Here is an 18924-nt window from a genome sequence, read left to right as displayed (position 1 = left end):
AACATTCCTAGGAATAAAGTTGGTCATCAGCCTAGAACTTTTTATCTACTGATGGACTGAGACCTAAAGTTTTATTTTCTATCCTGGAGACGAGCCAACCCAGTTCCATTATTCACCTCTTTTAGATGCTACCACAACTCCGGAATAGAAGTAAAGCTTTCGGACTCAGTCCCTCATCAGATAAAAAGTCCTAGGCTGATGCCTAACCTTATTCCTAGAAATATTTAGTCAAGTTAGTGTAATTGCTGAATTGTATAATTTCATACGTAATTTCTCAAGAAAATAGTCATTGAACTAATTTTACATTGAGCCAAGGATCGGTCCGTTAAGCAGTTGAGATGTCAGTCTTTGCCTTTTCATCATGTTTATCTCTCCGTCATCGTCTCTGGAATCAGTAATGTACTTGAAAATGGGCTTACAACCCGATAGCTAGACTGTGTAGTAACCATAACAAAATTTGTGAAACAAGGCAAAAAACAGTGTTTCTTTAGTTAATCAACATCAGATACATCTAACAGAGACTTTAATAATCAATAATATATTCTCCTCCATTATTTACAACTCAGTCAATGATGAAGGAAACGCTTCGATTCCGCGACCGTAAATATCACGTGTTTTTAAGGTGAACTCGTCGAGGCATGTTCGGAGCGCATTTTCACCCGGGAAGGAAGTTCCTCGAAGGTAAATGTAAATGTCGTGTGACTAGAGCCTCCCGTCGGGTAGACCGTTCGCCGGGTGCAAGTCTTTCGATGTGAAACCACTTCGGCGACTTGCGTGTCGATTGGGATGAAATTATGATGATTAGGACAACGCAACACCCAGTCCCTGAGCGGAGAAAATCTCCGACCCAGCCGGGAATCGAACCCGGGCCCTTAGGATTGACATTCTGTCTTGCTGACCACTCAGCTACCGGGTGCGGACTCCTTGAAGGTTATTCAATAGAGAGCGGAAAAGGTGAAAATCTGAGAGGAAATGAATAAGGTGGTCGCGGAATGACTTCCCAACCCAATTCCTGTATTGTGTTTTTTGTCAGTCTAGCAGATTTCAGGCGGGCGTTTTCGTGGAGTAGCGTCATTTCACGCAGTCGTCCTGGTCGTTTTTCTTGGATTACGTCTGCAAGACGTCTCAGTTGTTGACAATAAATGCCAGCAGTGAAGGTTACACCTCGTTTAAGCAATTCGTAGAACACCATACCTTGCTGTTCACCAGAGGCATAACATTATCTTTCGTGTATGCGCGCTAGTTATTTGTACGGGGAGTTGCTGCTTTGCTTGGGCTCAACAACTCCTTTTTCCCCTTGTGTTATAATCAAGACACCATTTCTTGTCACCAGTAACGATACAATTTAGAACTGGTCGGTATTGTTCACTAGCCAATGGACGACGAACAGCTGAGGTACACATGTGGCCACCCACTCGTTTTTCTGGTTTTGGCTTAGAGCATGCGGTACTCACACACTCGAATTTCGAACCTTCCCCATTGGATGCAAATGTCGCACAGTGGTGGAATAATCACAGTTCATTACATTTGCCAGTTCTCGAGTACACTGACTTGCATCACTGCGGATTAATGCGTTTAAACGATCTTCATCAAACCCCGAAGGTCTTCCAGAACTTGGAGAGTCACTCATGTCAGAATGATCCTCCTTAAAAAGAGAAAACGATTTTCTTTCAGCGCTGTGTCCAATGGCATTACCACCATACACGGCGCAAATGTTTCTGGCTGGCTCCGTTCCTGGTCACCCCTCTACTGAACTCAAACAGAAGAATATGTCGGAAATGTTCCTATTTCTCCACTTGACACTCCATTTTCTCGTACCCACAGCTCCACTCACTATCTCCAAATGACAAATTGACATTAAGTAAACTCAAACAGCAACTGTGAACTACATATAAAAATGACAATCGATATATAAACCTTTAGCAACCGGAATATCAACGTGCAAAACTAAAATGCTAAGATCTTATGCACCAAATTATCTGTGTTATGCGTATTTTTGAGTAGTTGAACCATACTGAATGTAGGAATTTTTATAGCACGTTGAGCTATTATGAGAACTTAACGTAAAGTATGTAGAATGCCTGATTAAGAGTAAGAGAGCGCCTGACGGCCTTCATCTTTTTGGGATGAATAAATAAATAAACCCAAGGTTCCTACTTCTAGATCATGACGGCACATTGTCATCTCTTTATACAGATTAGAGAAAATTATTCGAAGAGAGTGACTCGCCCTTCTCCAGTTTTCAATCTGACAATTCGATTGCAACAGATTTCTGTTCCATTTTCTGTAGTCTTGTGATAATCTGTTCGGTTAAGCGTAGATTTGACGGCCTACGGTTTTAAATTCGCTACTGTAGCCACCAATACAATTTGTAACAACCTTCCGACGCAGTGTAACAAACCTACGAGTGTCGTCATATCTTGATGATGATCCCTTCCTCGTTATCATCATCGTCGTCATAATTATGAACTGTTTGGGACAAGCCGATGGCGTCCGTTTATGCACCACAGTTTCCCTATTTTGCGGAACTGTGTAGCTTTTCAGACAGTTTGCAAACAATTTTTCATCTTCCTTTATTCCGCAGTTCTACAGTTCACAAAATTACTGAACTTTCGCAATGGCACGTTGCTTATTTAGTATTATGTTTTCTGTTTGTTTATTTTCACCATTTGTTACCATATTAATACCCAGTGAGAAGTGAGTGACAATTCATTTTTTTAACGTATGGCTCTGTTACATATAAGCTGTCATTCTTATTTAGAGTCTGCGTTTTAGCCATCTCTGTTAACCATCCCATTGCATTTATATTGGAAGTATGACATGGTCTTGAAAACCTGGGTTCACGGTCGTCAAATATATACCGGTACATAATGTCTAGTAGAGGGCTGTGTCTAGTTAAAATCCGTTCACACACAGACTGTAGTGAAATTCGTATACACTTCCTGCACTAGATGACATTTGTTGCTCATTGACAGGTCAACGTAATCGCTGCCAGCTGTTGTTAGTGTGTACCCTTTGCACCCTTAGGGGTAACTTTCATACTCTTGAGCTTAGTTGACGTGTACCCTGAATGAAACTCTTCCCTCTGTACCCTGTTCTAAAATAATGTCAAATCTCATATTAAAAAATTAATGTTAGATTATGAACTATATTTTGTTCATACAACGCGTCTGCAAACCGCTCTGGGTGAAATCAATTGGAACGCGTGGAGCGTGACCAGCTGTCTCGTGCTTTTGGCCACTTCATAATACAATAAATCATTTTCTTATGTCCTACTGGAGGAAGAATATAGTTTTAGAAAAGGACGATACTACAGTGACAGTATTAGAATAACAAGGCAGTTAACGGAAAAGAGACGAGAACATGATCTGAAGATTAGATAGAATGAATAGTCCTGTGAAATATACAGGAAAGAGGAGGTTACGCTAAAACTTTATTACAAGTAAAAAAAAAGGTTTATATTTAAATAACGAAATTTTAATTAATTCAGGTAAAGGGAGAACAGGACCAATAGCAATTAACAGAGGAATACGACAAGGGTACAGTGTCTCACTTCCTTTTGTCTTTAATACGTATATACATTGACGGCCTTGTTAGATAATGGGGCCAAGACGTTAAGCCAGATGCATAATTAATCGTAGCAATACCAACACATTTTCAGTATCGTGGAATACCAACCAAAGAGGAGGGATTTACTTTGTGATCACCCTAAAAAAATTAAGAAAAAAATTCGTTAACTGTTGTTGACCTTTGCTCCCAACAACATGCTTCTTAAAGAGATATTTACGTGTAACAGGGTCTACTATTAAGACTTAAATTTTTGGTTTTGGTATAAGTGAAAAATTTAAATATTTATAGAGTCTAGTACAAAAGTCATCAACAAATTAACATTTTTTTCAAAATTTTAAAATATGAATTACCTGACCAGATTACAATATTGGCAATAGGTCAGTATAAAGTAACCTTCCACACCGTTGGTACTGAGAGGTTTAATACCTAGAAACACACATTTAAATACTGTACTCTTTGCCCATGACCATATAATTCTGCAAAAGTCAGGATGGTTTAGAATTTCCTGTGTCACTTGAACTCAATAGGGAAACTCTACAACTGAAAATATCAGATAGTAAAACCAAAGTTACGACTTTTAAAGGAAAATGACCAGTATGTTTTAAAATAATACTAAAAGGAAAATCAGTTGAATCGGTATCTAACTTTTAGTTTTTAAATTGTGACAGTTGTTATGAATCCGATAACGACATAATACACTCCTGGAATTGGAAAAAAGAACACATTGACACCGGTGTGTCAGATCCACCATACTTGCTCCGGACACTGCGAGAGGGCTGTACAAGCAATGATCACACGCACGGCACAGCGGACACACCAGGAACCGCGGTGTTGGCCGTCGAATGGCGCTAGCTGCGCAGGATTTGTGCACCGCCGCCGTCAGTGTCAGCCAGTTTGCCGTGGCATACGGAGCTCCATCTCAGTCTTTAACACTGGTAGCATGCCGCGCCAGCGTGGACGTGAACCGTATGTGCAGTTGACGGACTTTGAGCGAGGGCGTATAGTGGGCATGCGGGAGGCCGGGTGGACGTACCGCCGAATTGCTCAACACGTGGGGCGTGAGGTCTCCACAGTACATCGATGTTGTCGCCAGTGGTCGGCGGCAGGTGCACGTGCCCGTCGACCTGGGACCGGACCGCAGCGACGCACGGATGCACGCCAAGACCGTAGGATCCTACGCAGTGCCGTAGGGGAACGCACCGCCACTTCCCAGCAAATTAGGGACACTGTTGCTCCTGGGGTATCGGCGAGGACCATTCGCAACCGTCTCCATGAAGCTGGGCTACGGTCCCGCACACCGTTAGGCCGTCTTCCGCTCACGCCCCAACATCGTGCAGCCCGCCTCCAGTGGTGTCGCGACAGGCGTGAATGGAGGGACGAATGGAGACGTGTCGTCTTCAGCGATGAGAGTCGCTTCTGCCTTGGTGCCAATGATGGTCGTATGCGTGTTTGGCGCCGCGCAGGTGAGCGCCACAATCAGGACTGCATACGACCGAGGCACACAGGGCCGGCATCCTGGTGTGGGGAGCGATCTCCTACACTGGCCGTACACTACTGGTGATCGTCGAGGGGACACTGAATAGTGCACGGTACATCCAAACCGTCATCGAACCCATTGTTCTACCATTCCTAGACCGGCAAGGGAACTTGCTGTTCCAACAGGACAATGCACGTCTGCATGTATCCCGTGCTACCCAACGTGCTCTAGAAGGTGTAAGTCAACTACCCTGGCCAGCAAGATCTCCGGATCTGTCCCCCATTGAGCATATTTGGGACTGGATGAAGCGTCGTCTCACGCGGTCTGCACGTCCAGCACGAACGCTGGTCCAACTGAGGCGCCAGGTGGAAATGGCATGGCAAGCCGTTCCACAGGACTACATCCAGCATCTCTACGATCGTCTCCATGGGAGAATAGCAGCCTGCATTGCTGCGAAAGGTGGATATACACAATACTAGTGCCGACATTGTGCATGCTCTGTTGCCTGTGTCTATGTGCCTGTGGTTCTGTCAGTGTGATCATGTGATGTATCTGACCCCAGGAATGTGTCAATAAAGTTTCCCCTTCCTGGGACAATGAATTCACGGTGTTCTTATTTCAATTTCCAGGAGTGTAGGTGGCACTACCCGTGCAGAACATTAGCCAAAAAAACCCAGGAAAGACCCAAAGACAAAAGGGTACAAAGTAATGGTAACACCTATGCTCACATATGGAATTGAGACATGGACAGTAAGTGCGGAAGATCGAAGAAGAATATAGACTGCTGAAATGAAATTTTCAAGAAATTAAAAGGACGTACTCCGATAGATCAAATAATGAATTCATAAATATGGAAAAACTTAAATATTCTTGGCAATAATGAAAAATATAGAATACAGGATAACAAAATGGAAGAAACATATTGAAGAAATGGAAGGTGTGAGAATAATGAGACATTCAGTAGACTATAGACCTAAAGGAAAGTAAGATACAGGAAGAAGAAGGAAAAGGTGACTTTTGTGAAGATGGAGCAGGCTATAACCTTACTCTTTGAAGAACAAAAATAAGATGAAGAAGAAAAATAAGAGCAAGATGATGGTGATGTGATAAAGATTTGTCGGTCTTCCAGTATCTCATTTTCTGTTAAGGACACTATTTTAAAATAGGAAGTTTCGTATCTTCAGACAGTGTTTCCTTCTGTCTATAATATCTGTCGTCCTATCATTTTGCTTGTGTGTCAGTTTAAAAATGTGTCGGAAGAGCTGGCACGATATAACACCAGAGCAGTGCTACAGGCAATACAAAAAAAGGTACTAAACGGAATATTGGTCCACCTCCGAGATGGTAGTAATGGGCAACGTAGTTCGTAGTCAGAAGCTTCGAAAATTGTGAATGCTCACGACGGCTAAGATACCAACGGGCTGCACCACGTTTACTAGAAAATAGTAAGAAGTGACATACCTGTTGTTTAGTGGTTCTTTAGTGGATACAGGGGCGAGGAACAGATGCGATTTTCCGGACAGAGAATTCAAATATTAACTTATTCTACATCTAATATCAAAAAGTAAAAGTAATACAAAACTTTCTTTGCTGTGGTTGCAGCGTTAGTTGCCAAAAGTAGATTTGAATACTGAAATATATACGAATACAAAAGTTTAAATTCGGCCAGTCTTGAATACAATAACTATTCCGTAGATGAGGAGCCCTGACCGCCACGGAAATCCGTAAATGTTAAGAAATGCCAGACACACAAAATGGACTCTGCACATCGATGTTTGAACTTACGTAGACCTTCCGCTGGAGCTCCGGAGAGGGGATGCTTGCTCATCATTGGCAGAGGCGTGGGCGTTCGTGGCAGCGCACTCGCGGCACGGTGGCGGGTGTAGGAAACGCGGAGGCGTAACTGGCGGCTCGCGTGTTTTAAAGTGCGGCCAACCAGATGGCCACCGATGCCACATACCATAGAAACCAACTATGTATAGTTAATGACGAAAACATCGATTTCCATATGTGTTTGTTACCGAGCGTAGAAGCTACGAGTTACAGTTAACGCGGAGAAATGCGTGATACACACTTTACTGTCTTACAATACATTTCTTCATTTCTTCAAGTACAGTACAGTCTCGCTAACCCGTAGACAAAGGGACCGATAAATCCAGAGTTCATTCTAAAAAAAATCTTGTTAAATGAACAACACAATTTAACACTTATCCATGTACATTGATACAGTAATGTGTAATATATTGCAGTATCAATCATTTTACATTAATGTGGACTTATTACAAAGCGACCGTAAAAGTACAAGTACTCACAAATTACACAATTTTCTTGGAAAAAGTTCAAGCATGGTTTGCTGACGTTCACGGGAACGAAAATATCTTGTAATCTTATAAGCAATTGTAACTATAGCGTTCGTAAATCCAGCAGTGACGTTGGATGTTGAATCAAATCGTTCTAAACTGTCCAACGCTGTAAGCATCTCCTGACGCGTGGGTGGAATAGTGTTTGTCTTCTCCTCCTCTTTACTTTCTTATGATAACCCTTCTTGTACCTCGGTCACAGATTTTGGCACATCATATTCAACAGAAGCACATACGGCAACACCGTCGTCTGCAGTATCGAATTTCTCAAAACTAGTCCTAGGATCCCCAACATCTTGCAGAATTGCCCGTTCCTCAGGTGAATTCGCATCGTCTAATTCGTGGACATCTGCAGTGTTGCTATGTCTCAAGTCTCTGTTAAAGCAATTCTGTATATGATGTGTCGACACGGCGTTCCAGGCCGCAAGTGGCTTTTTATTGCGTCAAGCTGATTCCAGTTTGGGATTGCAGTGGTGTTTTCAGCAGCGCCAGTTGCTTGCGATAAGCTCTCTTAGTGAGAGAAATGATGCCTTGGTCCAAGCTCTGAAGGCGGCTTGTCGCCTTTGGTGGAAAAGACTGAACCTTTATGCTGGTTAGGTTCAGATCCTGTACGTTATGTGCAGTACAACTGTCCAATGTAAGAAGAACGTGTCTGTTTTGAGCAACCATTCGACTGTTGAAACGAAGAAGCCACTTGCGAAATGATGTGCCGTCGAGCCAAGCTTTCTTATGGTGAGAGAGGATGTCCGTATTTACGTTTTCAGAACAACGTGGTTTCTCGAACTTAAAATTCACCCAGGGACGAAACTTCTCACTGTCGTCCGCATTACATACAGGGGCAACAGTCACGCGTTGTTTGCTGCATGTTCCACCGTGACACTTATCACCTTTTATCCCCAGGACGTGATTTGTAAAAAGTTTGTAGGAAAGTCCAGTTTCACCCGTATTGAACACATCACACGATACAATTTTTTCTCTCACTTAGTCGAATCAGTGCAACCAGCTGTTCGCACTTTCTTCGTCAACTTTATTTGCTTCACCATAACATTGTACAGATGTAATTGAATGTCTTTTCTGGACCCAGTCTGCAGCCAACCAGCTGAACAGCTGATGTCTTCGATGCCTGTATTTCTGGTAGTCTCATTTGCTTTTGACTGAATCATAGGACCACTTAAATATATGTTAGATGCACGCATATGACTGAACCATTCTAGCAGTAACGTCTCGAAGTCTTCATACTTCACCGTACGAAGTCGTTTAAATTTGTTTCCTGAACCTGCTGCAACATCTTTAATGGTTTTTAAAATGAATACAAACAGTCTCCACCATAAGAAACCTTTAGTTTTTGGTTATCGGTTTCGGTCAGTTGCTGACCATCTTCAGACCTCATACTGAAGTGACACCTAAAGCATATAATGATGTACCCAACTTTAGTTGTTATGTTGTTGGTTACTTGGTGAATGTCTTCTAGGGTATCTGACATATAATACAATTGTCTTACTTGCACGCCAGTATTTTGTGACAACTGGTCGCCGCCGCAACTTTGAAATCATCTCTTGTGGACCGTGCACATCGACACCTCCACGCCGCTTCGATGGTGCCGGCCGGAGTGGCCGCGCGGTTAAAGGCGCTACAGTCTGGAACCGCACGACCGCTACGGTCGCAGGTTCGAATCCTGCCTCGGGCATGGATGTGTGTGATGTACTTAGGTTAGTTAGGTTTAAGTAGTTCTAAGTTCTAGGGGACTTATGACCACAGCAGTTGAGTCCCATAGTGCTCAGAGCCATTTGAACCGCTTCGATGGTAAATAACGGCGTCAGTCAAGCAGTATTTCCACTGCCACTATGATCTAGGAGCAACACGCAATACTTGGCATGTATTTCTACATGTTGACCTTCATGCCAGTACGTATCTGACATACATCCACGTTCGCAGCTCTGAAATCCTCTTCTGCTGGATGACGCATGTCGATATGACCACGCCGTCTCCATGGGAACAATTAGCGCCACTTAAGAACCATGTTTGCTGAAAATACAATCTACGAGTCCTCATAATCGATTATGACTGGTTATCTCTTTTATATATTGACGAAATGCTGTTTGTAGTGGTTACGTCGTATAAGGCGCCTGTTTGTTCATTTATCATTAGCTTTCGTGTAATCATTCTGTATGTTGTAATATTGTTGCATTAATTTGTTATGAAATCGGTGCTGATGTTCAAGACCATAAAAGTGGGTTAAAAGCTGTGAGCTGTCTGGGGAAGTTAACCTTGCATTACTGAGCAAATGTTTCACCAGGTATCCAGTCTAGCTTACCAAATTCCCAACCAGACTAACACTAATTATAATCTTTTAATCGTCATACGACAACCGGTGATATATATATATATACACTCCTGGAAATTGAAATAAGAACACCGTGAATTCATTGTCCCAGGAAGGGGAAACTTTATTGACACATTCCTGGGGTCAGATACATCACATGATCACACTGACAGAACCACAGGCACATAGACACAGGCAACAGAGCATGCACAATGTCGGCACTAGTACAGTGTATATCCACCTTTCGCAGCAATGCAGGCTGCTATTCTCCCATGGAGACGATCGTAGAGATGCTGGATGTAGTCCTGTGGAACGGCTTGCCATGCCATTTCCACCTGGCGCCTCAGTTGGACCAGCGTTCGTGCTGGACGTGCAGACCGCGTGAGACGACGCTTCATCCAGTCCCAAACATGCTCAATGGGGGACAGATCCGGAGATCCTGCTGGCCAGGGTAGTTGACTTACACCTTCTAGAGCACGTTGGGTGGCACGGGATACATGCGGACGTGCATTGTCCTGTTGGAACAGCAAGTTCCCTTGCCGGTCTAGGAATGGTAGAACGATGGGTTCGACGGCGGTTTGGATGTACCGTGCACTATTCAGTGTCCCCTCGACGATCACCAGTGGTGTACGGCCAGTGTAGGAGATCGCTCCCCACAGCATGATGCCGGGTGTTGGCCCTGTGTGCCTCGGTCGTATGCAGTCCTGATTGTGGCGCTCACCTGCACGGCGCCAAACACGCATACGACCATCATTGGCACCAAGGCAGAAGCGACTCTCATCGCTGAAGACGACACGTCTCCATTCGTCCCTCCATTCACGCCTGTCGCGACACCACTGGAGGCGGGCTGCACGATGTTGGGGCGTGAGTGGAAGACGGCCTAACGGTGTGCGGGACCGTAGCCCAGCTTCATGGAGACGGTTGCGAATGGTCCTCGCCGATACCCCAGGAGCAACAGTGTCCCTAATTTGCTGGGAAGTGGCGGTGCGGTCCCCTACGGCACTGCGTAGGATCCTACGGTCTTGGCGTGCATCCGTGCGTCGCTGCGGTCCGGTCCCAGGTCGACGGGCACGTGCACCTTTCGCCGACCACTGGCGACAACATCGATGTACTGTGGAGACCTCACGCCCCACGTGTTGAGCAATTCGGCGGTACGTCCACCCGGCCTCCCGCATGCCCACTATACGCCCTCGCTCAAAGTCCGTCAACTGCACATACGGTTCACGTCCACGCTGTCGCGGCATGCTACCAGTGTTAAAGACTGCGATGGAGCTCCGTATGCCACGGCAAACTGGCTGACACTGACGGCGGCGGTGCACAAATGCTGCGCAGCTAGCGCCATTCGACGGCCAACACCGCGGTTCCTGGTGTGTCCGCTGTGCCGTGCGTGTGATGATTGCTTGTACAGCCCTCTCGCAGTGTCGGGAGCAAGTATGGTGGGTCTGACACACCGGTGTCAATGTGTTCTTTTTTCCATTTCCAGGAGTGTATATATATATATATATATATATATATATATATATATATATATATATATATATAAAGAGAATTTAAATAAAAAGAAATAAATCAGTTTGTATTTGGAAATTTATTTTAATATTGATCATTGAAATTTCAGCATATTAAACTTGATTCATAACTAAACTGGTGCCTTATTTAGGATTGTGAAAATGTGAGTTTGTAATCTTACGGAACACATCAAATACGGAGCCAAGATTGGGAGACTGCATACAACATTGCATTCATAAAATAACACACGAAGAACGTTGAAACATATCTAAGAGGAAATTAACCACAACCAACCGATTCAATTTTTACCCAAAGAACTTACGTTCGTAGCGCAATCCTGTCCGTCATGTAATTACCACACACTGGTATACTAAATTCATACTAACTCTCTGTGAAATCTTCCCGAAAAGAATAGCTGAGGGCTACTTTGATGATTACACCACATGCTTCACGTGGTCAACTTGGTTTACACAAAGAGTGTAACTCCACAATAATTCTGATAATTAAAATAAATTAGATCGAAAAGCAATTTACAAAAGAAAAACCTGGAACTGGTTACTATCGTCTTACTATTAACCTGATGGGTCAAACAATTGTATAAGCACGTGGTACTGGTCTCACAAAGTACACCCCACGTGGGTTGAACATAAAGAAAAGTTGCTATATTGAATAATATTGTCAAGACGAGACGTTATAATCTCACACACATTCGCATTTAAGATTGATGATCTTAGTTAGAGTTACTGATCAACTCGTGGTTCCACTTTACTCACAAAGTAGTGACAAAGCAACTACCGGAATATATTCTGAACTTCACACTCGAATTACACTGCGTTGCAATTTAAGATAACATTAGATATTTTAGAGCTAAACCTGAAATAAAGGTGATTAAATTTTCAGTTAGGCTGAACTTAAGAAATTCATTGTCCTACGGACTTAGCAGACACGCGCTTAGCCGGAGATCTTACCACTTCAGACGCTCGCCGCGGACAGACTGACCTGGCCCGCTACCGAGCGTGCTTAACAGATACAAACGGAAGTGACCAGAGAGGCAGCTTCCTATACCAACATGACAAGGGACGGACAGGACCATACTAAGAATAGAAACCTCTCTGCTTTTAGAAAGCGTAGCTACCTGTTCCGACGTTGGTCCTACTGTTCTCTAGCAGACAGGCTTGTCTGCTACCATCAAGCATGCAACTAGAAATACATTTGCTCATTCATCCTCTCACACAGAAGGGAAGGGGGATGACAGTATCTTATCATATACAGTATATAAAAGAAAGCGGATGTAGGTTCCGTATGAGACTGTGTGACATGAATTACATATAAACTGTGTTTTAAAGTGTAGTAGTGTGACAGATCGTTCTTGTTTATGCGTAAAACTAACACGTTCCACTGCTCAGTCTCCTCCCAGATAGTCAGAAACACCGCAGTAAATTTAGAAGAGGAATTTATGCCGTAAATAACATATTTAAGAAATTAACATGAAAGGAATCCTACAGAGACCTTTCAATGTGTCTTCCTTTAACAACTGTTTTACGTCCTATATCCCTGACTGGCTATCACTGATATAATTCGGTGTGCAGCGGGCGGAGTGCCGACTGTTTAAGCAGCAACTGCATTGCTCCCCTTAGCAGTTGGCGTTCGTGGAGTTTGTAACGCCTTCTCCGTTCAAGGCCATTGCCTACCAACTTTGGTGTAATTTCTTCTTTTATTGTTTTTTGTATGAGACATATTTTAGATGTTACCACTATTAGCACACATCCCTCTTACCTAGTCTGTGTTCATAATTCGGTATGAGGTCTGCAGATGGTCAGTAACTGACCGAAACTGGTAACCACAAAATTAAAGGTTTGTTGCGGTTGAGACTGTTTATATTCATCTTAAAGTATTAAGAATAACCACTGTTCTCCACAAAAAAGTTCTCAAAATGACTTTTTAATTATTTTTTTCTCCATTCTAAATTATCGTAGATAGATTTGGGATTCCAACCTGTTCATTGCTGTTTTCTCTGTTCGATAGTCCACCTCATCTAGAATCTTAAGCCTTACCTGTCCACTTAGAGCTTTGTATTTCCTCTTTGCCATATTTCGCGTGCGGCCATTTGCGTATTTTTATTCAATACCTAAACTCGATTTGTCTAAGACTAAAAGAACAGCTGGCATCGAACACTTTTGTAAATGTTAATGCACAAGTTATTGAATTTATTTCAATGTACCATACACGCTTATTGATGAGGTGATAATTACGGTTGCCGACCTACAATACATTAGAAACGGGTCAACGCCGGCCGGAGTGGCTGAGCGGTTCTAGGCGCTACAGTCTGGAACCGCGCGACCGCTACGGTCGCAGGTTCAAATCCTGCCTCGGGCATGGATGTGGTTAGTTAGGTTTAAGTAGTTCTAAGTTCTAGGGGACTGATGACCTCAGAAGTTAAGTCCCATACTGCTCAGAGCCATTTTTGAGCCAAACGGGTCAACAATGGGTAGTTACCTTTGTAGCTACAGTTCATTCATCATTCATTTCGGAACAAGATTAGTACTTAAAAATTCTGTGACATCGGAAATTTGTGTTAAAATGAAATTTAGTTACGTTAGGGGCTGGAAAAGAGTTCGTAATTCATCTTAAGCGAAATTCGTGTTAAACAATAAAATTTCCCAAAAGAACTAAAGTGTTTGAGCTGGGACCAATATTTTTTTCGTGTTCGCCAGCGTTTTTTTCGCGTTCGTCTAAAGCGAGTTCGAGCTAACGAAGCTATACTGTATACTTATGAGCGAAAACATTATGAGCACTGCCCACCGAGAGGTTGCATGCCACCTGGTAGCGCTGAGGTCACGTGACGCGGAGAGGAAAACACGTGAACGGAGAAGAGACGAATGGGGAACCACTGTAGCTACGATAAGTGGCAGAAATGCGGAAAACCGCCTACTTAAGCGACTTTGACAAAAACCAGATTATTGTGGCCCCGTGCCCGGAAGAGAGAATTTCGGAAACGGCGAATCTGGTCAGCCGTCGTAAGCATCTATGGAATATGGCTAAAGAATGCTGAAACTACGAGGGGGAGACAAAAAGTTGAACGTCCATACCTCTTCTCAGAACATGGAGATCGGAGGCTTTCCCGCTCTCCAAAGCAGGATAGGCAGCGGTCTGTGGCAGATCTGACGACAGCGTACAGTGCTGGCGCAGACACAAGTGTTTTGGAGCACACCGTCCTCCGCACAGTGTTGAACGTGGTGTTCCGCAGCAGAGGAACCCTACATGTTCCCAGACTGACCCAACTATATCGTCAGTTATGATTACAGTGCGCACTGGATCATTGAGACTGAACCGCGTATCAATGGAATCTTGTCGCCTGGTTGGATGAATCCCATTTATTGCTAAAGCAGCCGGCCGCGGTGGTCTAGCGGTTCTAGGCGCTCAGTCCGGAACCGCGCGACTGCTACGGTCGCAGGTTCGAATCCTGCCTCGGGCATGGATGTGTGTGATGTCCTTAGGTTAGTTAGGTTTAAGTAGTTCTAAGTTCTAGGGGACTGATGACCACAGATGCTAAGTCCCATAGTGCTCAGAGCCATTTGAACCATTGCTAAAACAGGTCAATGATCATGTCCAGATACGCCGTCATCCAGGTGAACAGCTGCTCGAAATATGCAGCGCGCCACGGACATAGGCCGGTGGGAGCAGTATTATGTTAAGGGGGACATTCAGCTCGTCTTTCATGGGAGCTGCTGTGGTGGTTTATGTCCGTGCAGTGGATGGGCACTGTCCTGTTCCAATTTCAGTCTCTCCTTGTTGGCAGCCACTGTTCTGCGTATCCATGGTGGCGCTATTCCAGCCAGGCAGTTTTCGTTGAGAGCCTACTTGTCTGGCATGACCTGTACCAGATTGGAGAAGCATATTCAGCAGTAGAAAGAGCTTCCTGAGAACATCCGAGAAGCTCACCATTTCACCAGAGAAGGCAAGACTGGAGTTACGGAAGAAGGCGACGCCTCACCTGCAGAAGCCAGAAGCTGAAGAACTACCACCTGGACACAACGAGAGCTGGCTGGTGTGGAAATCTTTAAACAGATTACGATCAGGAGTTGGACGATCCAGAGACAACCTGAAGCGATGGGGCTTCATAACAGAAGATACGTCCTGTGATTGTGGACAAGAACAAACCACCAGCCACATGCTCCAGTGCCTTTTGTGCCCTACATCCTGCACGAAGATTGACCTCCTGCAAGCCACTCCAAGTGCCTTGGAGGTTGCAAAGTACTGAGCACATGCAATATAAATACAATTTGTGTATATATATGTACATATTTATTGATGTGTATGGTTACTGCAAATTTGTATGTTTCTGATTCGAGAATAATAATGGGAGCTGCGGTAGTAATGGAAGGCACCTTGACAGTTGTGGACAACGTGAACATTGTTAGGGACCACCTGTAACCCCTTATGCTTGATGTCTTCTTCAACAGTGATGGCATCCTCCAGCAAGATAACTGTCAGTGTCACAAGGCCACAACTGTGCTGCAACGGCTTGAGGATCACGATAGCGAACTCTGGTTGATGTCTTGTCCATCAAATTCGTCTTATCCGAATCCGGTGAAACCCAACTGGGACGGTATCGGGCGCAGCTCTGCAGCCACAAACTAACTACTGTGACCTGTACGTAGATATCAGGTGCCAGAAGCCTCTGGGAAGTTATGAAGTACTTGTCGAATGCACGGCAAGAAGAATCGTAGCTCAACTGCATTCGAGAAGTGGACCAATATTCCTCGGACATGTCCGAAAGAACAGATACCATCTTAGTAAATATATATAGTTTAGGCTCATCGGCCACTTGACCATCTTCTTCTTCTGTGCGAATGCGCAAACAGTGCCCGAACTCTTACGGGAATCGGCAACGCGCCGCGAGTAATGAGTATAATGGGCGGGGCACTAGAATGTAGTGCGGGACAATACGTTGAGAAGTGGGTTTCGCGGGAGGCGTGTCAGAGATAAATCCCTGCAGTCGCACTATCCTCTGTGTCTTCGGTGGCTCAGATGGATAGAGCGTCTGGCATGTAAGCAGGAGATCCCGGGTTCGAGTCCCGGTCGGGGCACACATTTTCATCTGTCCCCGTTGGCGTATGTCAACGCCTGTAAGCAGCTAAGGGTGTTAATTTCATTGTAATTTTATTAGTATTTGCTCGAAAATTTCTCTTTTTTAATTGCAGGTAAGGCACAGTCTGAGGACTGCCGCTACGACGACTGGGAGGCGGTGGCGGAGGAGGCCCGCGCGGTCACGGAGTACCTGTACGGGACGCGGAGCCGCGCCGCGGCCAGGGCCCTGCTGGCTCAGCGCTACCACTCGTCCGACCAGCCGGAGGAGCCGGCGCGCCGCAAGGACAACGGCCGCCCCTTCAACGTGTTCGTGGTGCGCAAGACGAACCCGCACAACCACCACGACGGCTCGCACCTGCACCACCACCAGCAGGTGCCGGCGCCGCCCCCGCAGTACGTGCAGCGGCCGCGGCGCAGCCTGCAGCGCGGCGTCACCACGCCCACCTCGGCGGCCGACGCCAACCCGTGCAACCCGGACACGTGCGACTTCTGGCCGCACTGCGCGCACCGCGACTCGCTCTACCCGCCCACCAAATCGTCGACGCCGTCGCCGTCCTCGTCGGCCGGCAAGCTGCCGCCGTCCGCGGGCGCCAACGGAGGGCTGTCGATGCGCGCCTCGCAGAGCTACCCGTCCTCTTCCGCCTCCTCGGCCGCGTCCAGGAGTCGCAACGGCGCCGGACGACGGGCGCACCACGACGCTCCCGACGAGAAGGCGGCGTCGGCCGGGTCGGCGCCTTCCGCGTCGCGGCGCTCCAACGGGTCGGGCGCGCGCTCGTCGCCGCCGTCGCTGGACCGGCTGGAGGAGTACGACGCCCTGACGCGCAAGATCCAGAGCGTGCTGGACGGCGCCGCGGCGGCTACGGCCGCGCTGGCCGCCGACGCCGGCGACGACCTCAAGCGGTTCGGCAAGTGGCGCGCCAGCAACGGGCTCGACAAGCAGCAGCACCGCCGCTCGGCGCTGCTCGGCGAGCGGCCTAAGACCGTGGACGCGGTCGGGCCGCCGACCCCGCCGCAGCACTCGCCGCAGCAGCAGCAGAAGGCGCTCAAGGCGCTGCGCGGCAACGGCGGGCTCTCCCTGGACCTGGACGCGCTGCCGCTGGAGCACCACCAGCGCGGCAGCACCAAGACCTCGCCCGTGTCGGTGCCCGGCGCCAGCCGGTCGCCGTCCAACAAGGGCGGCGGCGACTCCTCCTCGTCGTCCGCGTCGTCGTCGTCGAGCGACGTGTGGGTGACGACGTCGGACCGCACCGTGACCAAGTCCCCGCGCACGCACAAGAGCTCGGGCGCGTCCACGCCGCTGGGCAGCGCCGGCAGCGGCTCGGCCGGCTCGCGCGGCCGCTTCCTCGGCTCGGGCTCGGCCGGCAGTGGGAGCGCCGAGCGCGAAGCCCCGGTGTCGCGGCCGGGCAGCGCGCCCACGCAGGCCCACCACCGCGCCGCCGGCCACTACGACGACGACGACGAGGACGAGGACGGCGGCCCGCAGAGGACGCTGGACGCCCAGCAGCGGTCGCTGTCGCTGCCCAAGTCCTTCCTCTCCGAGCGCTACGGGCTCAAGCCGGCCAAGCACAGGTAAGCCTGCTTCGTCTCCACCACTCAGTTTTTCCGCCGTCATTGTCCAGTTTTGCAGCTCTACCAGCACCTGCTTCTTCTATCTATCTATATCCGAATCACGCTCCAGCTACTGCCGGGTCTGGGTGCTGATGAGTCCTCTCCATTTGGCTCGGTCCTCCCACCACTTTTCTTCCTCCACTTGCTGCCAGGTCACACCTCTACTTTCTACAGATATTCTCACTTCCATTTTCCACCGTGTTCTTGGGCGTCCTCTAGGTCTTTTCTCATCCGTCTTTAGTTCTTCCATAATTTTGCGGAGTCTCTGCCCATGCATCCTCTTAACGTGCCCATACCATCTTAACCAACTGGACTAAAAAAAAAAACCTGCTTCTAATTTTTCTTAAATATTAGAACAAATAAGCCATCGGTCACAAATATTAAGTCAAAACTGACCAGGTTTCGACGTTACTATACTTACGTGACAAGCCCTTGATTCATGGAGTCTTAATTTTTACATATGGACAAACAGACCGTTGTCGACACGTGTCATGTGGAGACAGCTTTACTGAGTGATTTCTAATGCGAAGTTTGTAAGCACTACTTGTCCTACGCTGGTATATACCATGTTGTTTGTCACATTCCTTCACTTGCTGTAGAGAGTTTCTTTCTGACACGTAATATTGGCCATGGCGTTCTCATTACAAGTTATGTTATCGGATTTTATGCAGGTTCGTCCACCTGACGAATACGCGTTTAAATCCACCAAAAGCATGCTAAAGGTTATTTGAAAATCACCATTTATTGCAAATGGTTGGCTGTCTATTATACCTGCAGCTCTTACTAACAGAATCGGGACTCATATGACAGTCGACGGCTTTCCAGTAGTCTAGCGTCCAACCGATACGGTCACAAGCCCAGGAGAAGCGCTGCAGGCTATGTCGTGCTGTAAGCAAAAAGACATTCGCGTCGGTCGTCCGCTGCCGTAGACCACTAACGCCAATTTTCGCCGCACAGTCCTAACGATACGACAGTACTACCTCCCA

The 18924-nt window shown here is 46.6% G+C and overlaps 1 protein-coding gene across 1 annotated transcript in view; it reads left to right on the top strand.

Annotated features, from left to right (window-relative positions):
- The window catches only part of LOC126455840 (hormone receptor 4-like), a 267525-nt gene that overhangs the window by 175269 nt on the left and 73332 nt on the right, over positions 1-18924 (top strand). Inside the window, exons 7-8 of the mRNA XM_050091601.1 lie at positions 16444-17750; positions 17793-17899. Of these exons, the coding sequence (XP_049947558.1) occupies positions 16444-17750; positions 17793-17899 (1414 nt within the window). The remainder of the gene's footprint in view (positions 1-16443; positions 17751-17792; positions 17900-18924) is intronic.

The sequence above is a fragment of the Schistocerca serialis genome, chromosome 2 (assembly GCF_023864345.2).
Source record: "Schistocerca serialis cubense isolate TAMUIC-IGC-003099 chromosome 2, iqSchSeri2.2, whole genome shotgun sequence".
Lineage (NCBI taxonomy): Eukaryota > Metazoa > Arthropoda > Insecta > Orthoptera > Acrididae > Schistocerca > Schistocerca serialis.
Note: the sequence above shows the minus strand (reverse complement) of the source record. Positions and strands in the feature narration are given on the sequence as shown.